The sequence below is a fragment of the Tigriopus californicus genome, chromosome 5 (genome assembly GCF_007210705.1).
Source record: "Tigriopus californicus strain San Diego chromosome 5, Tcal_SD_v2.1, whole genome shotgun sequence".
NCBI lineage: Eukaryota > Metazoa > Arthropoda > Copepoda > Harpacticoida > Harpacticidae > Tigriopus > Tigriopus californicus.
The window spans coordinates 7516627-7533196 of record NC_081444.1 but is presented as its reverse complement, the minus strand read 5'-3'; the positions used below and the strand labels follow the sequence as shown (position 1 = coordinate 7533196).

General features: G+C 39.9%; 1 protein-coding gene across 1 annotated transcript; it reads left to right on the top strand.

Annotated features, from left to right (window-relative positions):
- Positions 1-153: 153 nt before the first annotated feature.
- LOC131881062 (uncharacterized) lies at positions 154-15579 on the top strand. The gene is made up of 7 exons (XM_059227821.1): positions 154-601; positions 3951-4531; positions 7217-7396; positions 9162-9253; positions 9658-9903; positions 12534-12719; positions 14108-15579. The coding sequence occupies exons 2-7, from the start codon at positions 3986-3988 to the stop codon at positions 15165-15167; spliced, it is 2310 nt and encodes a 769-aa protein (XP_059083804.1). The 5' UTR covers positions 154-601; positions 3951-3985; the 3' UTR covers positions 15168-15579.
- The last annotated feature ends 991 nt before the right edge of the window (positions 15580-16570 follow it).

Here is a 16570-nt window from a genome sequence, read left to right as displayed (position 1 = left end):
TTTCAAACGTCAATTGTCTCAGTCATATGTTGACTCTCATCTTTAATTGTCACAACAGCTTTATGCACCTCAATTTTTTTCATAGCCATAATGAATGTCTGGTTGCAAGTCCATCGATTTTAGCAACGGGTTTTGGGTTCGATTAAACCATCTTTCAACGAAACTTTCGGTATCTGGTGTCGGCTATATGGTTTTCGGTCCATCACTACCGTTTAAGCAACCAAAAATATTTGAACAGATCGCTTCCCTGACAGGTTGGTTCTCTTGGGCTAAATTACGTCCAATCGGGAAACGGAGGGAGGAAGAGAGAAAGGGAGAAGGGATAAGAGTGGGACTGTCTCTCTCGAGAAGAGAAAGACCTCGAAGAAAGTGATCGAGGGCGAAAGGCGATATCAAAGGGCACATTGGCTCTCATTTGTCCGTTGGTAGACTGAGATCATAGTGGAGATGGAAACTGAAAGTATACGCAGGGGAGGATCTGGGTTGCAGAGTGAAATCAAGAAGATAACTTACCACTAGAGCTTCTTGAGAGGGAGGAAAGAAGTGCTGTCGTCTTCGTCTTGTACAAAAATCTCATCTAATCAGCATCACACATCTTGAGGTAGGAAATAGGCAAGATTCTGTCTGGACAGGCAATCTGCTCAGAAGTTCCATAAAATTCTACGCTCATTTTTCACCCGGAATGCTATTGCCTCGAGTTGAAGTGTGCAATCAACTGAGATTAGAAAACAAGACAATACTTCTTTTTGTCTAAGGTTTTCCCTCCCAAATCATGACAATCCTGTGATCTCAAAGAAGGATCTTACTAGACGATATTTTACCCCCAAGGGTCTCACAAATTGACCTTGTACATCATGACCACATAGCACAAACTCATTGCATGTCGTACACGATTCATCAAATTGGGCCCAACTCTAAAGGCAGGGTTTTCATCAATCACTCTTTTTACTTGTGCGAGTACAGATGCCATCATTCTGGGGAATTCATCACAACTTTACTTCGTTAGGTGATCTTATTAAAAGACATCCACACACATTCAACATACCATCAAGTCACAAAGGAGAATATTTTTGACTATGGGTTCATCCCTAGACAAAAATGTGATGAAGTTCAACTAATGTAATTGCTTTATTTACATTTCAATTTCAACCCAATCTCAGTACATCATCAAAATGACAAGGTACAGCAAGATGACCTTTTTGTGTGGTATCTGCCGCCGTTACGATAAGGTCCAATGGTTCCAAAAACTCACCAAAATGTACAACTATCAGTCATCTGTCAGTCATTTGCAGCCCAAACCGGGTATAAGTGGTTAGCCAAGTAATCAGTTTAACTGAAGTGAATGAAAGAATGAAGGAAGTGAAAGAGGCTTACTCCTCGCGGATTTGTGCACGTGCGCGAGTTGTTTTGGGTTGGTAAACCTCGAGCTAAGACGGATGTCTAGAGTTAGGTAGACAGAAGGCCATATTCTTTACAATGTTAAAAAAATGCATGGGTACAACTAGACAAGCTATTTTGCTTCATATCTATTGGAATGTTCTCACTGTTGTTTAATTGCTTTTTCTTTTTAAATCTTTTTTCTACGTAAAACTTACACTTCATCTAGTACATAAATATGGCATTAGCTCAGGCAAGTCGTTATCACGAGGTATTCACAGTTAAACATGTTGTTACTTCAAAACAATGAGAAAGAACTGTATTTCTTTTTTGAGGATCCTTTATCGTCTGCAATTTAGTAAACAGACAGATAATTCAAATGGCATTGCTTCAACTTGTATGTGGGATTATCATTCAAAAGTTTGTAAGGATCGTTCTGAAAGATATTTCTTGTGGATACTTAAACACAATAGAATTCAAAACATAACAAAATACCCCCAATGGTCTAGAGATATATAACAAGTTCATCATACAAATTTTAATACGCATATGACAAGCAAACTTGCCCAAAGTAGGTCGTATATTTTGTGACAGTTGTTTTCCCCTTACTCTTCCGAGAAATTCTTTGACCACAGTTCGATTGCATCTCCAAGAAAAGAGTACCATATGTCTTGATTGCAAGATTGATTAGCTTTATCTTTGAAAAAAGTGCCTCGTATATTCCTTTGATCTACTTGAATGTCTCCGGAGTCTTTCCTCTGGTACGAGATCATGTTTCCGTTATGACATATAAAATGTCAACTGTCAATTTGGAGCAGATGTCCATGGTTAATAAATGTACACGTCGTAGATCTTTCCATTACTGCGCTTCTCTTTGGAAAGAGATCTAGTAGTTGAGAGAAGGAATTGCTTGATATTCCTTTTATCCTCCAAACCGTTGCATTTTATCATCTTCATTCGCTTTCTTAAAACAAACGTCTTTGAAGAGACATATGTCCACTGTCCATCTCTTGGCATGCGCTCTATTGAACAGGTTTAAAACACAAGTAGGCAGTTGCTGAACAACTTCTTTCCAAGATGTTTTAGGCAAGGAATTTGTCATTAAATATGCATCAAATCACAAATTGCATCACATTCTTAGATCTTTGAATCGTTTACATTATCACAGATATTGTGCTGCAGAGTACGGTCGACATGTGCTTTTCCGTTCCTTCCCATCAATATTCCGTATTCGTATGCAATGATCAGTCATATCCAAAGTTCGAGTTATTCTGACAAGAGTTTCTTGATGCTCTCGAGGCGGAAAACCTCTCCTATTGTTACTCACATGGACTACAGTAGAGTTTATATATACAAATACCTCCTCATACATGTAGTATTGTAATATCAAGCTTCACTTCCCTTTGTCACAAGGGAAGAGCGACAGCAGCAACAGCAACAACAACGGCAACCGAAAAAATGGGGGATTGGACCTTTGGGACAAGGATCATCCAGACTTTGAGGAGTTGTTGGGCTCTGCTTTCTATTCCAATGCATTCCTTACTATTAAGCGCTTCTACTTTTTCTCAAGATATTTACAATGCGGCGTTGGAGAATTCTACGATCCCAATTTGTTCCACCACTAAAGAAGACTTGTTGTTTGTAAAGACAAATCTTCCTTTTTCGCCAAAGTTCAAGCAGTCTAATGGAGCCTCTTTTGTTATCCCTGAGTTAAAAGATCGGGGAGCAAATTGTACCTTGCACAAAAGCCAAAGTGAGTTGAAGATGCAGCAAGCTTGGCAAATTCCATGAGAAATCTACCACTCCTCTCCATCCGTTTAACAACTTCAAATTACACACATTGGTGGGAAAACGACAAGGTGGGAGTGAAACAAACTGCACTTACAGGACATGGCTCTTTCGATTCACTCATTTCCATCTCAAGCAGAGAACACACATGCTCCAAATATTAGAAGAGGATGCAAGTTTGTGCTGGTAACGCAGCACCGGCTTTATTGGAAATGCTTAGTACGTTCAAGGGATTCTTTTTTTTCGTGGTCTCATTATTGCCTTCCTTAATACATTTTTGTGGACAAGATGAGGCCTTCCACAATATCTCGGATCCTCCCGAGAAAAAAGGGCGATGAGGAGTGAGCCCCGGTCCATCCAGAGATAATGTCTGAAGGATGATCAGAAATAATCATTGACAGCCTTGCGCTGAGTCTGAAACATGAAGAATGTTTTGTGGACCGACAAAGGGAATGATGTGCAGTACTGCTGTACGCGAGAGAAGGTGACCCGTTAAAACGTTAGTCTTGTTGGGCAAGCCAGTCGTATTTTAAGTCTGAGAGAAATATCTAAGGACAACGGCCAATACCCCTCCCCCTCCCCCTCCAAGAAAAAAGCTTGGGGAGAAAAATGGAACATGCCATTTTGCGGTCTTGCGAAAAGGACCAATTGGGTCGCGCTTTCAATTTATAATGGCACCCATCTAGGGCGAAAAAACATGAAACGTGGGTTTTATTACCTCGACTTCTGGGCCTGAATTGGAATATAAAATTGTAAAATAAAACTCGCCGTTTTTTCTCTTCCAGCTTATGGTGGGATCAATTCCGGAGACAAGGCAGATATGAGTGCTACGAGCCCAAATATGGGTCTTTGGCCAGATCCTGAGGAAGCCAACTTCCTCCTCTCGTTGTCTCCTAATGAGCTTCTCGCCTTGGACCAGTTCTATAACGCTCGGAATGGACATGATCCGTTTGGTGTCCATGTGGCTGAAGTTCAATCGGGGGCGGTGCCAAGCCCCGAAGTACTTCAAGTCGACAAATCTCATCTCCACGCCATACATAAGTTCTTGCTGGACATGAATTACACTGACGAAGTGGATCTAAGTTCTCCAGTTCTGAGAAAAGTCTTTCGACCCGGATACACCCTCTCCACTGTTCTCATTCTCTACTTCGTTCTCTCTCTCTTTGGTGTGCTCGGAAACTTGGTGATGGTTTCCAGTATTCTCAAAAAGAAACGCTACAAGTGTAACACACTGGCGTGCATATTGAACATCTCGCTTGGATTTTGGTTTCAATTAATCGTTGTGATACCTCTCTCGGTGTTTGTGCTACTGGTTCATAATTGGGTACTGGGAAAATTTGTTTGCTATCTTCTCCCGATGGTGCAGGTGAGTGTCTGGAAAATTCAACTAGTAATACAACTGCTTTGAAAGACTGATGAGACAAACATAAATCCAAACAACTTCTCACATATATCCAAGACATGGTCCGCATTCGGACCAATGGAGTTCAGAGAAGATAGTAGAAGTTTGCCCCAATTTTATGGAGAAGCTGAGGGATATTCTTCCACTATACAAGGGTCTTGGCAAAGCGCTTTGAAGTCAAGAGGTTACTAGAACGGTTGTCACGCCCACTGGGGAGCTTTTAACAAAATCTGTCCATCTTTGCAAAACCTCACAACTTGCCAAAAGCTATCTTAGTGAGATTGAGGCCGAACCAAGAGAGCTCGTTGACATGCAGACTTGGAAAAGGCAGAACTTTTACATTCGCACTAACAAGTAACAAGACTATGGTCAACGTCATACAGCATTCATTCGAAAGGTTCTCCCTTAAAAGTTTATTGCATTTCATAGGCGGTTTTAAAAGTACATAAAAACGTAAGTGCATCGTTTTGATTTCCCAAGACTCTATTACCTATCCAAAGGCTTACTGTTTACCGAATTTAATGACCGGCGTATAAGAAGCTTGGAATAAAGCTTGGATCTAGCATGTACGGATGATTTTAGTATTACAAATTCTCTGATTCTGGGGAGCATTTTAGAGTAAAAAGCTCTCGGCATTGAGGCGAGAAGAGCTCAACTGGTGATTGATCGATGAACAGAGATAAAGAAATCGATTTCCTGCTCGCAATTAAAGAGGGAGCACAAGACGAAGAAACTCACGATCAATTTCTTCCATGTCACCCAGATCCGGGTGGTGTTTCAGTTGAATAACATATTGCGCTGTCGATTCGAACACATCTCGAATCTGAGACCCTGGGGTAAGATTGGGAACGAGTTGACGAAGTAACCTCAAAGCGCTTCTCATCCTCTTTTTCTGAATCGCTAATCCCGTTAGCGATCCATCCCCTGGAAATACCTCGAGTTGAATTTTTACTTGAGACGCTTCTACTGAAGCATTCGGCAAGGAAGTGAGCTCATTCAACTGAGAAAGGTCGATAGTCGAATCGGTACTTAAGGAATTACGAGAGGCTTCCTTGATTTTTCTCAAAGAATCGTGAGTTTCCAATTGTTCCAACAACTGTTCCTCTTGTTTTTGCGTTTCTACCAACAAATCAAACTCAAGGGTTTCCATTGGAGTATGCCAAGGCACATCAGGAACCTGTTCAAGCTCTTTGGCATTGAGAACAAAGTCTCCCAAGTCCTGCTCTTCTTCACAGACCAAGGACGGTTGCTCCCAGGCCATGGAAACGTCTCGGAAGATATTTTTCCCCTCCTCGTCCACAATTTCAATGGTTGATGGCGGAACAGTGATCATTTCGACATCTTCTAGATTCAGGACTGTGACCGATGACAAGTCTATGGTTTCCATAGCGTTAGATTTTCAAAGTCCAATAATATGGCGGCCAACCCGGTTTTCTAGAATCTTAGAAGTTACCTCATTCAATTTCCGCAAGTGTTGCCGTTGTGTCGGCGTTCCCAAGTGTCAACTTGAGGAAGCTTATCAATCTGCCTGATCTATAGAAATTCTAAATACAAAGAGAGTGACGAAAAGTGACGAAAATTATGGAGATATGCTTTCAAACCAATCAAAAACGAGGGTCTACCGCAGTTGTTATCTAGAAGGTGATGGATGAGTGTTGTCCCGAATTAAACATAATGACACACTGCATGGCGACGCTGTTTTTTTGAAAACGAAGAGGCAACTGACAGATCAGGTTGTGGCTGTAACTCTTGGGAAAGAAACGAGGCAAATACAAAGAAAGTGAGGGACATGCCAAGATGATGGGAAACCAAGCTCACAGTTCTTTCTGATGATTTTTTCATTTGATACAAAAAAATCACACTCGTGTCTAACAATCGTTTTTTATTTTTATTTTTGAGCAAACGGAAAAGTTATATTCAATACGTTTCGCTTTTTGGGTTAAATTACGAATCCTGGTTCATCTCAAAACCATGCTGCTTTCTTTGTAATAACAACACGAAAACATATAACCAGTCTATCCTTTCCAAAACAGCATCCTCATCTGATCAGCGGGCATTTTTCAAACAGTAGCAGAATCATTATGTTCTAGGATGGCAAGCAAAAAATCTGAAGATCAGAAGAATACGAATTGCAGAACAAAAAAAAGCATTGTATCAAATGAAAAAATCATAACAAAGAACTGTGAGCGTTTTTCCCATTATCTTGGCATGTCAAATTGTTGTCTTGGCATCAACATGAATCCGATTGGATTATTTAGTCTGATTAGAGTTATTCTATCACCTTTTTAGGTTTATTGCATCATCTTAAAATAATATATTTTTGAATTAGAATAAAATGATCAACACTTGCTACTGCTGGAGCTGGTATTCGTTGAAGAAATTGGGCTTTCGTTGCATCATTAGCAATTTACGATCTTGCGTCGTTTCGTTCCCAAGGATTGCAGAATTGAAACATTTTGGATGAAGTGAAATCGAAGCAAATGCTTCCTTCCAATGGTCTCAAATTTTGACCAATGAAGGGTCGAAAGCAAAGCCAACTTTGCAACACATCCCTCTAGATTCAGTAAAGATTTTTCGTGACGCTTCAGAATTTCGACATTCATGTTTCTTACGTTGTTGAAAGCTTTTCACGGTTCTTCTCACTTGCAGGATATCCCTCATTACTCTTTGATGCTCACCATCTTGTTACTCAGTGTGGATCGGTACAAGTCTATTTGTGGAGACGAACAATCTCGAATTCCAATTGTTTGGGCCTTAGTAACGGCGTGGGGCGTGGCTATCGTGCTTGTGTTGCCCTATTCAGCGTACATCACGTACATCGACCTTTCAGTACGTAGATATTGGTTCTGGTTTAGTAAAAATTGTTCATCATCGAAAGTAGAGAAAAGACAACCAAGACTTTTTTCATGGTCCCGGACTTCAAGATACGTATATGATCAGAAGAACTCGGAGTCCTTTTTCATAATATATTGATGCTATTTGTGAAACGTTTTATTGTTACAATTTAAGTCATTTTTACAAAGTGATTAGTTCCCATCTTGTAACGATTGTAGCTGTCAGAGACGATGTCGAAGATTCCTATTTTATTGTGTTTTCCCTATATATCTTCGACTATCTCTCAGGGGTTCTCTAAAGCAGACTCTGGGCCCTAATTTGGTCATATCAACTCATTTGGCCTGCTCATTTGATTACATTAAATAAGAAATTTTGAATAAAATTTCGGTTCATGTTCTAGGCGATTCAATTTTTTCCCGTTAGAAGTCTATTCATCTAAAAGTGTGTAATAGCTGTTTGAACATGGTTCTATCATAACAATATCTAGTCATAAATAAATTTCAAACATTGTTATTCATTCATCATTTTCAGGAAAGAAGTCAAGGACAAAAATAGGAGTAATGAAAGTGGAAGCCCAAATGTTATCAAGAAAACGAATAATTATGCAAGCTTACAAAAGAAACACTAAATAATTCCATGTAAGAGAACCTGGCCACGCTCAAAGCGTAGTTTTATGAGAGTTTTAGTGCCTTTCTTCCAATATTACGTTCATTTCTGTTATAAATTCGAGGGAGCATAGTTTATTGGTCGGGCTCTTTGTATCTCAGTGGCCAAAAAACACTTCTTTTTGTTCCAAGACCGAACTGACCATCAACAAATTCGAACAAAGTTTTAACCTTTGGGGTCAGTGCTCGATAATCTGAGCTAATGCATTGGAGGGTAAATACTGTTTAAAAATCTGTTATCAAAATACTCCAACACGACTTTCGATTGTTAGCCTTAAACCCATCCTCTAATGTTGGTTTTGTAATATTGGGCATCAACCTGTAGCTGCGTACTTGGGACGATTCATCTTCTAATTGGGAAATCTTTCTTCTCTTTTCTTGACATGTCCCATTTAGAGTTCTTGAAGATTTGTCCAAACTTTTGCCAAGGAGAGGTCAGCTTTACTAATGAATGTGTGCGAGGACTGGTAGTCTGGTAAAATATTAGCCCCAAAAACTGGCGCATTATTGCTGCGTCAGTTCGTTCATTTTTGCGCTCCCGTTTGTTACAATGTTAATGTAGACTTGAGCCAAAATTCTCCTTCTCCATCCTATTAGAATTGCTACGAAAGGTAAAGGAGCGAAGCAAAATCCTAGATCTTTATCCCATGTGTGAGACGAACTTAAAAAGCTAGGTCTTTGAGAAAGCTCTGAGAATATGTTCGGAAATTTGATTTATGCCTTGAAAGTACCTTGTTCTGGTTGGATGCATAGATAGAAGAACTTGGTTCCGAACTAGAAATCGTGGAGTTTCCGGTCCTGGGATTCCTTGGGTTGAAAAGAATTGGGGTGTTAAGAGAAAGAAGCTTTCCAAGGATCAGTGCTTGGAATTAGTTGGACAGCGAGGGCATTGGGATTTCAGGATATTATGGAGGAACCGAGAAAAAAAAAATCATGTGTGTTGATGTAACAACATTGCTTCCGTTGTCGAACAATGCCCTCTGTGAATAGGTTGCAAGAAGAGGCTTGCGTGCGAGCATTTGTTCAGCCATTCTTAGGATACGTTAAACACGAAAGGGCTACAAAAATCTAAATCGGGCACTTTTATTCTTTAGGTTCTTGGGGAGAGCCTTCTCGGTGGACAAATGTGCTTCGTCAGTCTTACTGGATCTGCCTCACAATACATCAAAGCCCTTTTTATTCTAATGTGAGTTGCTGCCACGTCTACATTGGAAAAAAGTTTGTTAGGCTGATCTCCAGTTCGTTTATAATTAGTAAACCAACATACTACTTGCCTTTCTGCAGAGCAATACATTGCCTAATCCATTGAGCGACTTCCAGGTAAATTGGCCTGATGCCTTTTCCTAGACTAGATTTCCCTGGAGACCGCGAGATGGGCCAGTTCTGTAGACAAATCTTCTCGACCCCAGGCCATTTTTTTTTGACAGTGCTATGCTCAAGATTCAGGCATGCATAAAAATCTGAAGAGCCATGTTCAATCTTGACATGAGAAGTTTTCGATCAATTTCCTCGTCAATATTATTCGACTCAAACTTGCATAATGCATGCCGTTGACCTGTGGAGCTGAAATGGAAAACAATATCGTTGCAGATATCTAATTCCGAGTGGCGTAAGTTTAATGCTTTTGATTCTGACCTGGAACGAATTACGGCATCAGGAAAGAAGTCTCCAGACCTTGGGGATCCAAGAAGAGCGTCGTGGGAGCCGAGAACCACAAGCTCATCGAGCACCTCGATCAAGTCTGGTCCCTTTAAACGAAGACGAAGGAGGAGGAGCAAGCGCTTTGGACCACCGCTGCTCCAAGAGAAGGTCTTCAAGGGCAATGCCAAGTTCCAGGCAAGTGTTGGCCAAGTTAATGACCCATTTCCACCATCAAAACGTATGCAAGAGAACTGTACGTATGTAGTACGACGTGGGTGTACGAGTATGTGCAGCATTTTCCTCTATGGGACCAAAAAAGGGGAAGCCGGCGTGAAGTTATTGTGTGACAACACAATGTGCCTCATCAAGACCATTGAGAAGGGGATTTACTTCATTGAGAAGACTTGAGTGCACTCATTACTTTATATATGTACGTAGGTGGAAAGTACTATAAACCTCAAGACTCTAAAGCTGTAGTTGCTGATCGCATACGCTCGAATGTAGATTTGGGCTTTGGGTACCTGGGACTAAGTTTTAAAGTACTTCAAAATAGACTAATCCCACCAACCAATATGTTTTGGATCATGTTATACAAATAACATGCTCTAAGTCGCATTTAAGTTAAGAGCATTTTGCTGAACAAAGGAGGTTTGGGTCCATACTCCCCTATTTTCTATAACAATGGTTTTTATGAACTGGGCCCATTCTTGTCCTTATTTTATGGGCCATGTTCTTTTAAGAGAAATATCTTACCCTTGACTGAGTCCTAAAAGAAAAGTTTCTCCAGGCTCCGATTGGAATCGTCACTTGACGTGTTCAAGCTGATATTGAAGCTTTAAGCAAACTTGCTACCAAGATTCAGAAAACAAGGTGACTCACATCTTTTCTGCTAGTGTATGATTCTTTACAAAATCAAAATCAGCTCTCTCCCACTTAAAACCGAAATTGCCTAAAATTTTATCTTGTTTTCAATAATTTGACTACATTCGATACTGTCTGCCATAAAATCTGTCTTTCTTTATTGTTTGTTGAACGATCTGTCTAACTCATAAGATTAGAAATTTTGGCAAAAATGACAATGAATGACAAGTGAGGAAAATTAAATTTGGTTACGAGCACATTACATTAAAGAAAATTAAGTTTGTATGAGATCTTACCTTTTTCATTTTACATCACATTGTTTCATACCTTATCACCCAAAAATGTGTTTATGTTATGTCACATTCTTTACATGTTGTCATCTAAAAAGGGGGATTGCTTTATTTTGATCACATTTTTTTACACTTTCTCATCCAAACAGGAGCCTTTGTTGAATCTAATATCAAACTTTTTTCTCGATGTTATTGCGCATGCTTACTTGGTACGTTAAGCCCTTGTTATTGATATTGTTGACGTAACTCCTGTGAAAAAATCTTTCTAGTAAAATCATATCATTTTCCATGTCTGAAGAACATTAGTTAGAAAATGAAAAAGAGTAACAGCATGTTAATTATTCAAATAGCATCTTTAAGGTGTACAAGAGAGAGACTTATTGATTTAAGTTTTCTAATGCCATTTAACAATTACATCCCAATGCGAGCGTAGGATCATGTTCAGCGAAAAATTTATTGCACAGCCATGTATGAAATGCAGACAAAGAAGATTGTACTTTCTTATTATCTTTTTGCGGCATATAAAGCGTTTCCTCCGTTAACAAGGAATGGCATGGTTTTGAAGAGGCATTACACGGGAAGTTTGTGTTTAAGGCAAAAGTTAGTAACGAGGTTGCCAATTTGAATTCAGCTCCTAATTGATTCAGCATGATTCGGGAACAAGCTTTCCCTTTTTTGCACTTAGAACTTCACTTTTAATGCTTAACTCAAACAAAAACTCGAAATTACTTCTAGAAACCCACTTATTGGAATTGGTTTTGCCGACCTTAAAGGCATATTTGTCGTTCATACAAAGTTTGGTTTAAGATTGTCTTTAATGTCATCTTTGCTCTCCTTACATCCTTGGTGCCATTTTTCATTTCCATGTTTTTTTTAAAGTTTGATTCCGTTTTGAACGGACAATAAATAATTATAAATTCGAGAATAAAGCCACCGATTTGATTTCTTCGGCTTTGTTATTGATAGTCAATCTAGAGACATAATTTGCCCTCGCTGCATCTGATGCCCTCATACTTGCACAACTACCAATATCCCACTAGCTCTATGTGCTTGTGTGTGCGTGGAGGGGCTCTCTTAGATCATTAGATAGAGGTAATCCCAAATGAAGCTGCTTCCTTCGTTCTTAGACTTATCTCTTTCTGTTGTCATTTACTATTTCTCCTCCAGACTCCATTCTAAGGCTGACACAGAGTAATGGTTTGATGATAATTTTTCTCTCATCCCTTGTAAGCAGGAATGGGGTACCATCGGCAAACATGCATTGTATCTGATTATATTACCTTACTTTGAAAGAAATCTTTTCAACTGAGACAAACTGCCATTGTGGCTGGTTTTCCTTAGAGTCCTTGAATCATTAAAACATGATGCGCATAACGCTTCGCATCGCATGGTCATTCACAGGCCTCAATTTGACATCTAACTGTTTTTCCTTACTCGCAGCAAATATTCCTACCATTTTTACAGCTTTGCTAGGGCTTGTTATCCATGGTCCAATTCCTTTTCTTTTCCCAAAATATGTTGCTTAGGCATCTGGTTTTCATATACGATACTGTATGTAGGCCCAGTAATGCGTATTCAGTAACTTGACTTCACTTACTAGAATGATGATTCGAACACAGATTCATTACTCCAAGACGATATCCTGATATCGGTTTACATTTCTCTCCTCTGCAGGGGCAGCGTTGGGACTTCTGAGGTCCTTCTCTCGTCATCATCCATTCAACCTGGGTCTTCGAATACTATCATTTTGACAGAGGCTGCCCTTGGATTAGATATTCGGAAGGAATCTAGGGCTCAGAAATATCTGCTTCTCATTGCATTGGTGTATGTGATCTGTTTGTTCCCCTTGAATGTTTTAAGGTGAGTAGCTGACACTAATTGGAAATACGCGTTGGTCATACGTTACGTGCACAACTGGGCTCGACTTTCAAAAATTGGCCTTTGAATTTTATTTCCTTCTTGTGTTTGTCTCTAGGACCAGCAAGATAAAGTACAAGTTATATATAGGTCTAAACATCAGAAGAAAAACGGTTAATCATATGATAATATACTCTACAAAGATTGAATGAATACGTCATCACGTGAACACAAGCGAGTCAGGCAAGCACACATCACAGTAAATCCATGAATACTAAAGCGAAGAAAAAAATAATCATAACAGAACTCTTGACCAAGGATTTCACAAGCGGAAAGAATTGATTACTCCTGATTTGCTTCTCTTGAAGGATATCTGGTCTCTTTATGATTAGTGTATAGTGGTTCTATGCGTAATGATTATATGTACTTAGATGACTGGACAACGAAAGGATCATTTTCCTTTCTGAATATACATTCTTATGTTAAGTAATAAGCGATCCTAAAATGATATATCTTTAAGTTTGGTGGGACATTTCAACTAGAAAGTTTAAGAATGATCTGAGAATTCCAGGTTTGGAACAAAACTGGTAACACATGTACCACTTTCCTGCAAACTCAAAATCCATTTTTGTATCAGATCAGATGATCAAACAACAAGGGAATTCTACAGGTACAATATTGTAAATCAATGTTAAGGGTACCGACCTGCTTTCCTATTCAATACACAACTTGAGGAAAAATAATTTGATAATTTTTCTCCCAGGGTTGTACACACTGTACTACTATATATGATACTAAGCTCTATCCAATTTATTCAGATACTTTGCAAAGTTCTTTTGAATCATAAAGCACTGATGGCTAATAACAAATGACTTGAAACAACTTAGGCCTGTCTTCAATAGGCCTAACGTTTATATGTCTATTATCGCCCCCTCATTATTTGTATTAAAGGTCCAAAGTGTTGCCAAGCATTTTCAACCTCGAGCTACGTACGATAAACTGGCGATGATCAGGATGCTTGGCACTACAGAACAGATCGGGAAGCTAATCAATCACATTTTAGGAGAGGAATTTCTAAGCCCAAAGGAGCTTTTCGTTCTCACAGTCCTGGCATAATCAAGTGGGTGGTATTTTATGGCCAAATTAGTCGCAGAACTATGTCACTTGCACCCCCCCATCCAATAAATCTTAGACTATACGGATGCTTGAAATATGTTCCAAAGACTACAACACTTTGAGTTTAAAGAAACCCTATCAATGAATTCAAACGAAAATACCAAGGACATGTCAAAGTTCATTGTTTTGAAGTTGAGTTTTGCTTGATGCCCGGTAGACGATCATTTCCTTTTATAAACTTAATACTTCAATACCGTGGTTTCTTTTTTTTCTAGAATCGTCCGTCAAATTGTGGACGAAAAGTACGAAAATGACGGCCATTTCGATTACAGTTACATCATAATTGTTTGGGTGGCCTTTTTGCCCACAATCCTTGTCCCTTGGATCTTCACACACTGGATTCTAATTGGAGCTCTGACAACCAACCATTTTGGCCGATTAATACGACAAACCTCACACAGACAAAGGTCAGCCCAAGAAGTGGCTCATCAACGTCGAAATGAAGAGGCTGCCAGATTTCCGGAACAAATCTCGTGGCCACATGGTCCAGTCAATGGGAAAAGCCCCACTCGACGATGTTCTGGCTTGACCCAATGTGCTAAGGGCAATGAGAGACAGGGTGCCAGCAATATCCCCGGACCAAGTGAGAGGGAAATGTCCACAACTGGTCGAGGAGGTCACCGAGCCGAGCATTATCGATATAATGGCGCTCATTCCTCGGTGGAGCCATCAACGTCACAAATGACCTTTGAGGCCATTACTCTTAACGCCCCACCCCAGCATCCGCAACAGCATCATCCTCAGCAGCATGCTCAGCAGCACCTAACAAACACCTCTCATCATCGACAGAGCTATCATGACCAAATGATCCGAAAAACCTTGCCAGACAAAAGGGCTTCTTTGTGTGGAGGAGGAGGCACGCTTGGGCAGGCCATGGCTCCAAGTGGAAATGGGCGATGCCACGAATCGATGGAACAAGATGATCTCAGACTAGAAAGTATTCAGTGTTTTAATCAACATCAAGGACGACGTAAATCTATTCCATCACGAGAAGAAGTCCAAAGCGTCAATCGCCTTCGAACAGGGTTGTGCGCTTCCAACGACCAACTGAACGACTCTCGCCGACAAAGTTATTGCCCTGGATATCATATCCGTAGCTCCAATACCAAGAATGGGAGGGAGCAGCATAGAAGCCACGCCCACAATCGGGATGACCTTCGTCGCCATTCTTGTCTACCTCATACTGAAACTGATAGGCATCGAAACTTGACATCAACCAAGTCACAGCCCTCGACAAAAATCACAGAAAAGCAGCTTAGGGTCTCTCTATACTGAGCGGGATTTGCTTAGTATGGCGCTTTCTCAGGTCTCAGCGACCATCTACTGGACCATACCCGAGCGAGCCTTTAGGCATGGATGAATATTCTAAAGGAAAATTTATTCACTCTTCCGGTACTCATCATCAGTCACTTTCAGCTCGGTCTTGTTTACATAGGAGGTTTGATTAGTGTGCCCAACCTCAATCTCTGTCAACCTTCGTTCCACCAGAATTATGCCTCGTACCAAGTTTCCTTTGTAACGATAAAAGAGTTAAAAAGCACTCAGTTAAATGAGAGGTGATTATACTCTTCTCAAATCTTGCTTTCTTCTTTTTGTCAGTGTTGTGTCTGCTTCTCAATGAAAATGCTAACTGTACTTACTTACTGCTTCAATTTGGCTGGCGTAAATAAAGATATATTTCAATGTCTCTTGGTGATGACAACTTTTGAGTGAGCAAAAAGGCCTTTTAATGTTCTACCCAATTAGGCAGGAGCTCAGGCTACAAGTTGATAACTGGACGCATTCATATTTCCCCAAAGAAGGTGCAACTGTACGTATTATTTGCTACTCATTGGCCAACGTAAAAATAGCATATATGACAATGAAAAAATAAGCCTGAGTTCACACTTTGAATGGTCGAGGTTTCCCACTCAAAAATGCATTCAATCTAAAGTTTGGGTCAGGATATAGAAAGGCTAGGTGTCAGAACAAAAATGTCAACGATGCACTTAATGAGGCCATCGTTGGCGGGGATGAGATTTTGATTGACGAAGGATAGGCAACATCAAAGTCTATGAGTGAGATCTTGGTCACAATTTCGGGAAGATGATGTTACTCCGTCCAATTGCAAATCAAAAGGCCCACGAGTACTATCTTTTTAAACTAAAAGAGATCTAAGGGACAAGAAGTGACTCTTTGAGGGAAACTTTCCTCTTCCATTTAGTTCAGCTTTCCAAAAGTACGTCAGGCTACCATTCACGTATAGAACACGAATGGTCCTTGTTTCAGCCGCAGTCAGGCTCAAACTCCACTCTAGATTTCTTAATTGCTACCGTGGAACAGGCGAGAGGGATTGTAAATCAAATTAGGCAACTTCAAAAAAACTTTCACTCAAGATTTATTTGTGGGCAGATTGTCTTTGAACTATAATTCAATTCGAAAGATAACATGTGTTTTTCTTATGCTCTGAGACGTTCTCCAAATTGTGGCCTCTCTTTTTAGTCCCAAAGGATAGTGCACTAAAGCAAGGACATGATTTGGGAACAATACCATTAGAAATGAGACCATTAATGAAGACCAATGACTTGGCATGATTAATAACACTAAAATTCTGCATTTTCTATTTTTTCCATCAAATTCGTTTCCTGATGATGCATTTTTGTTAATGATTAAAATCCCAATCCTAAAAAGTCAAACAA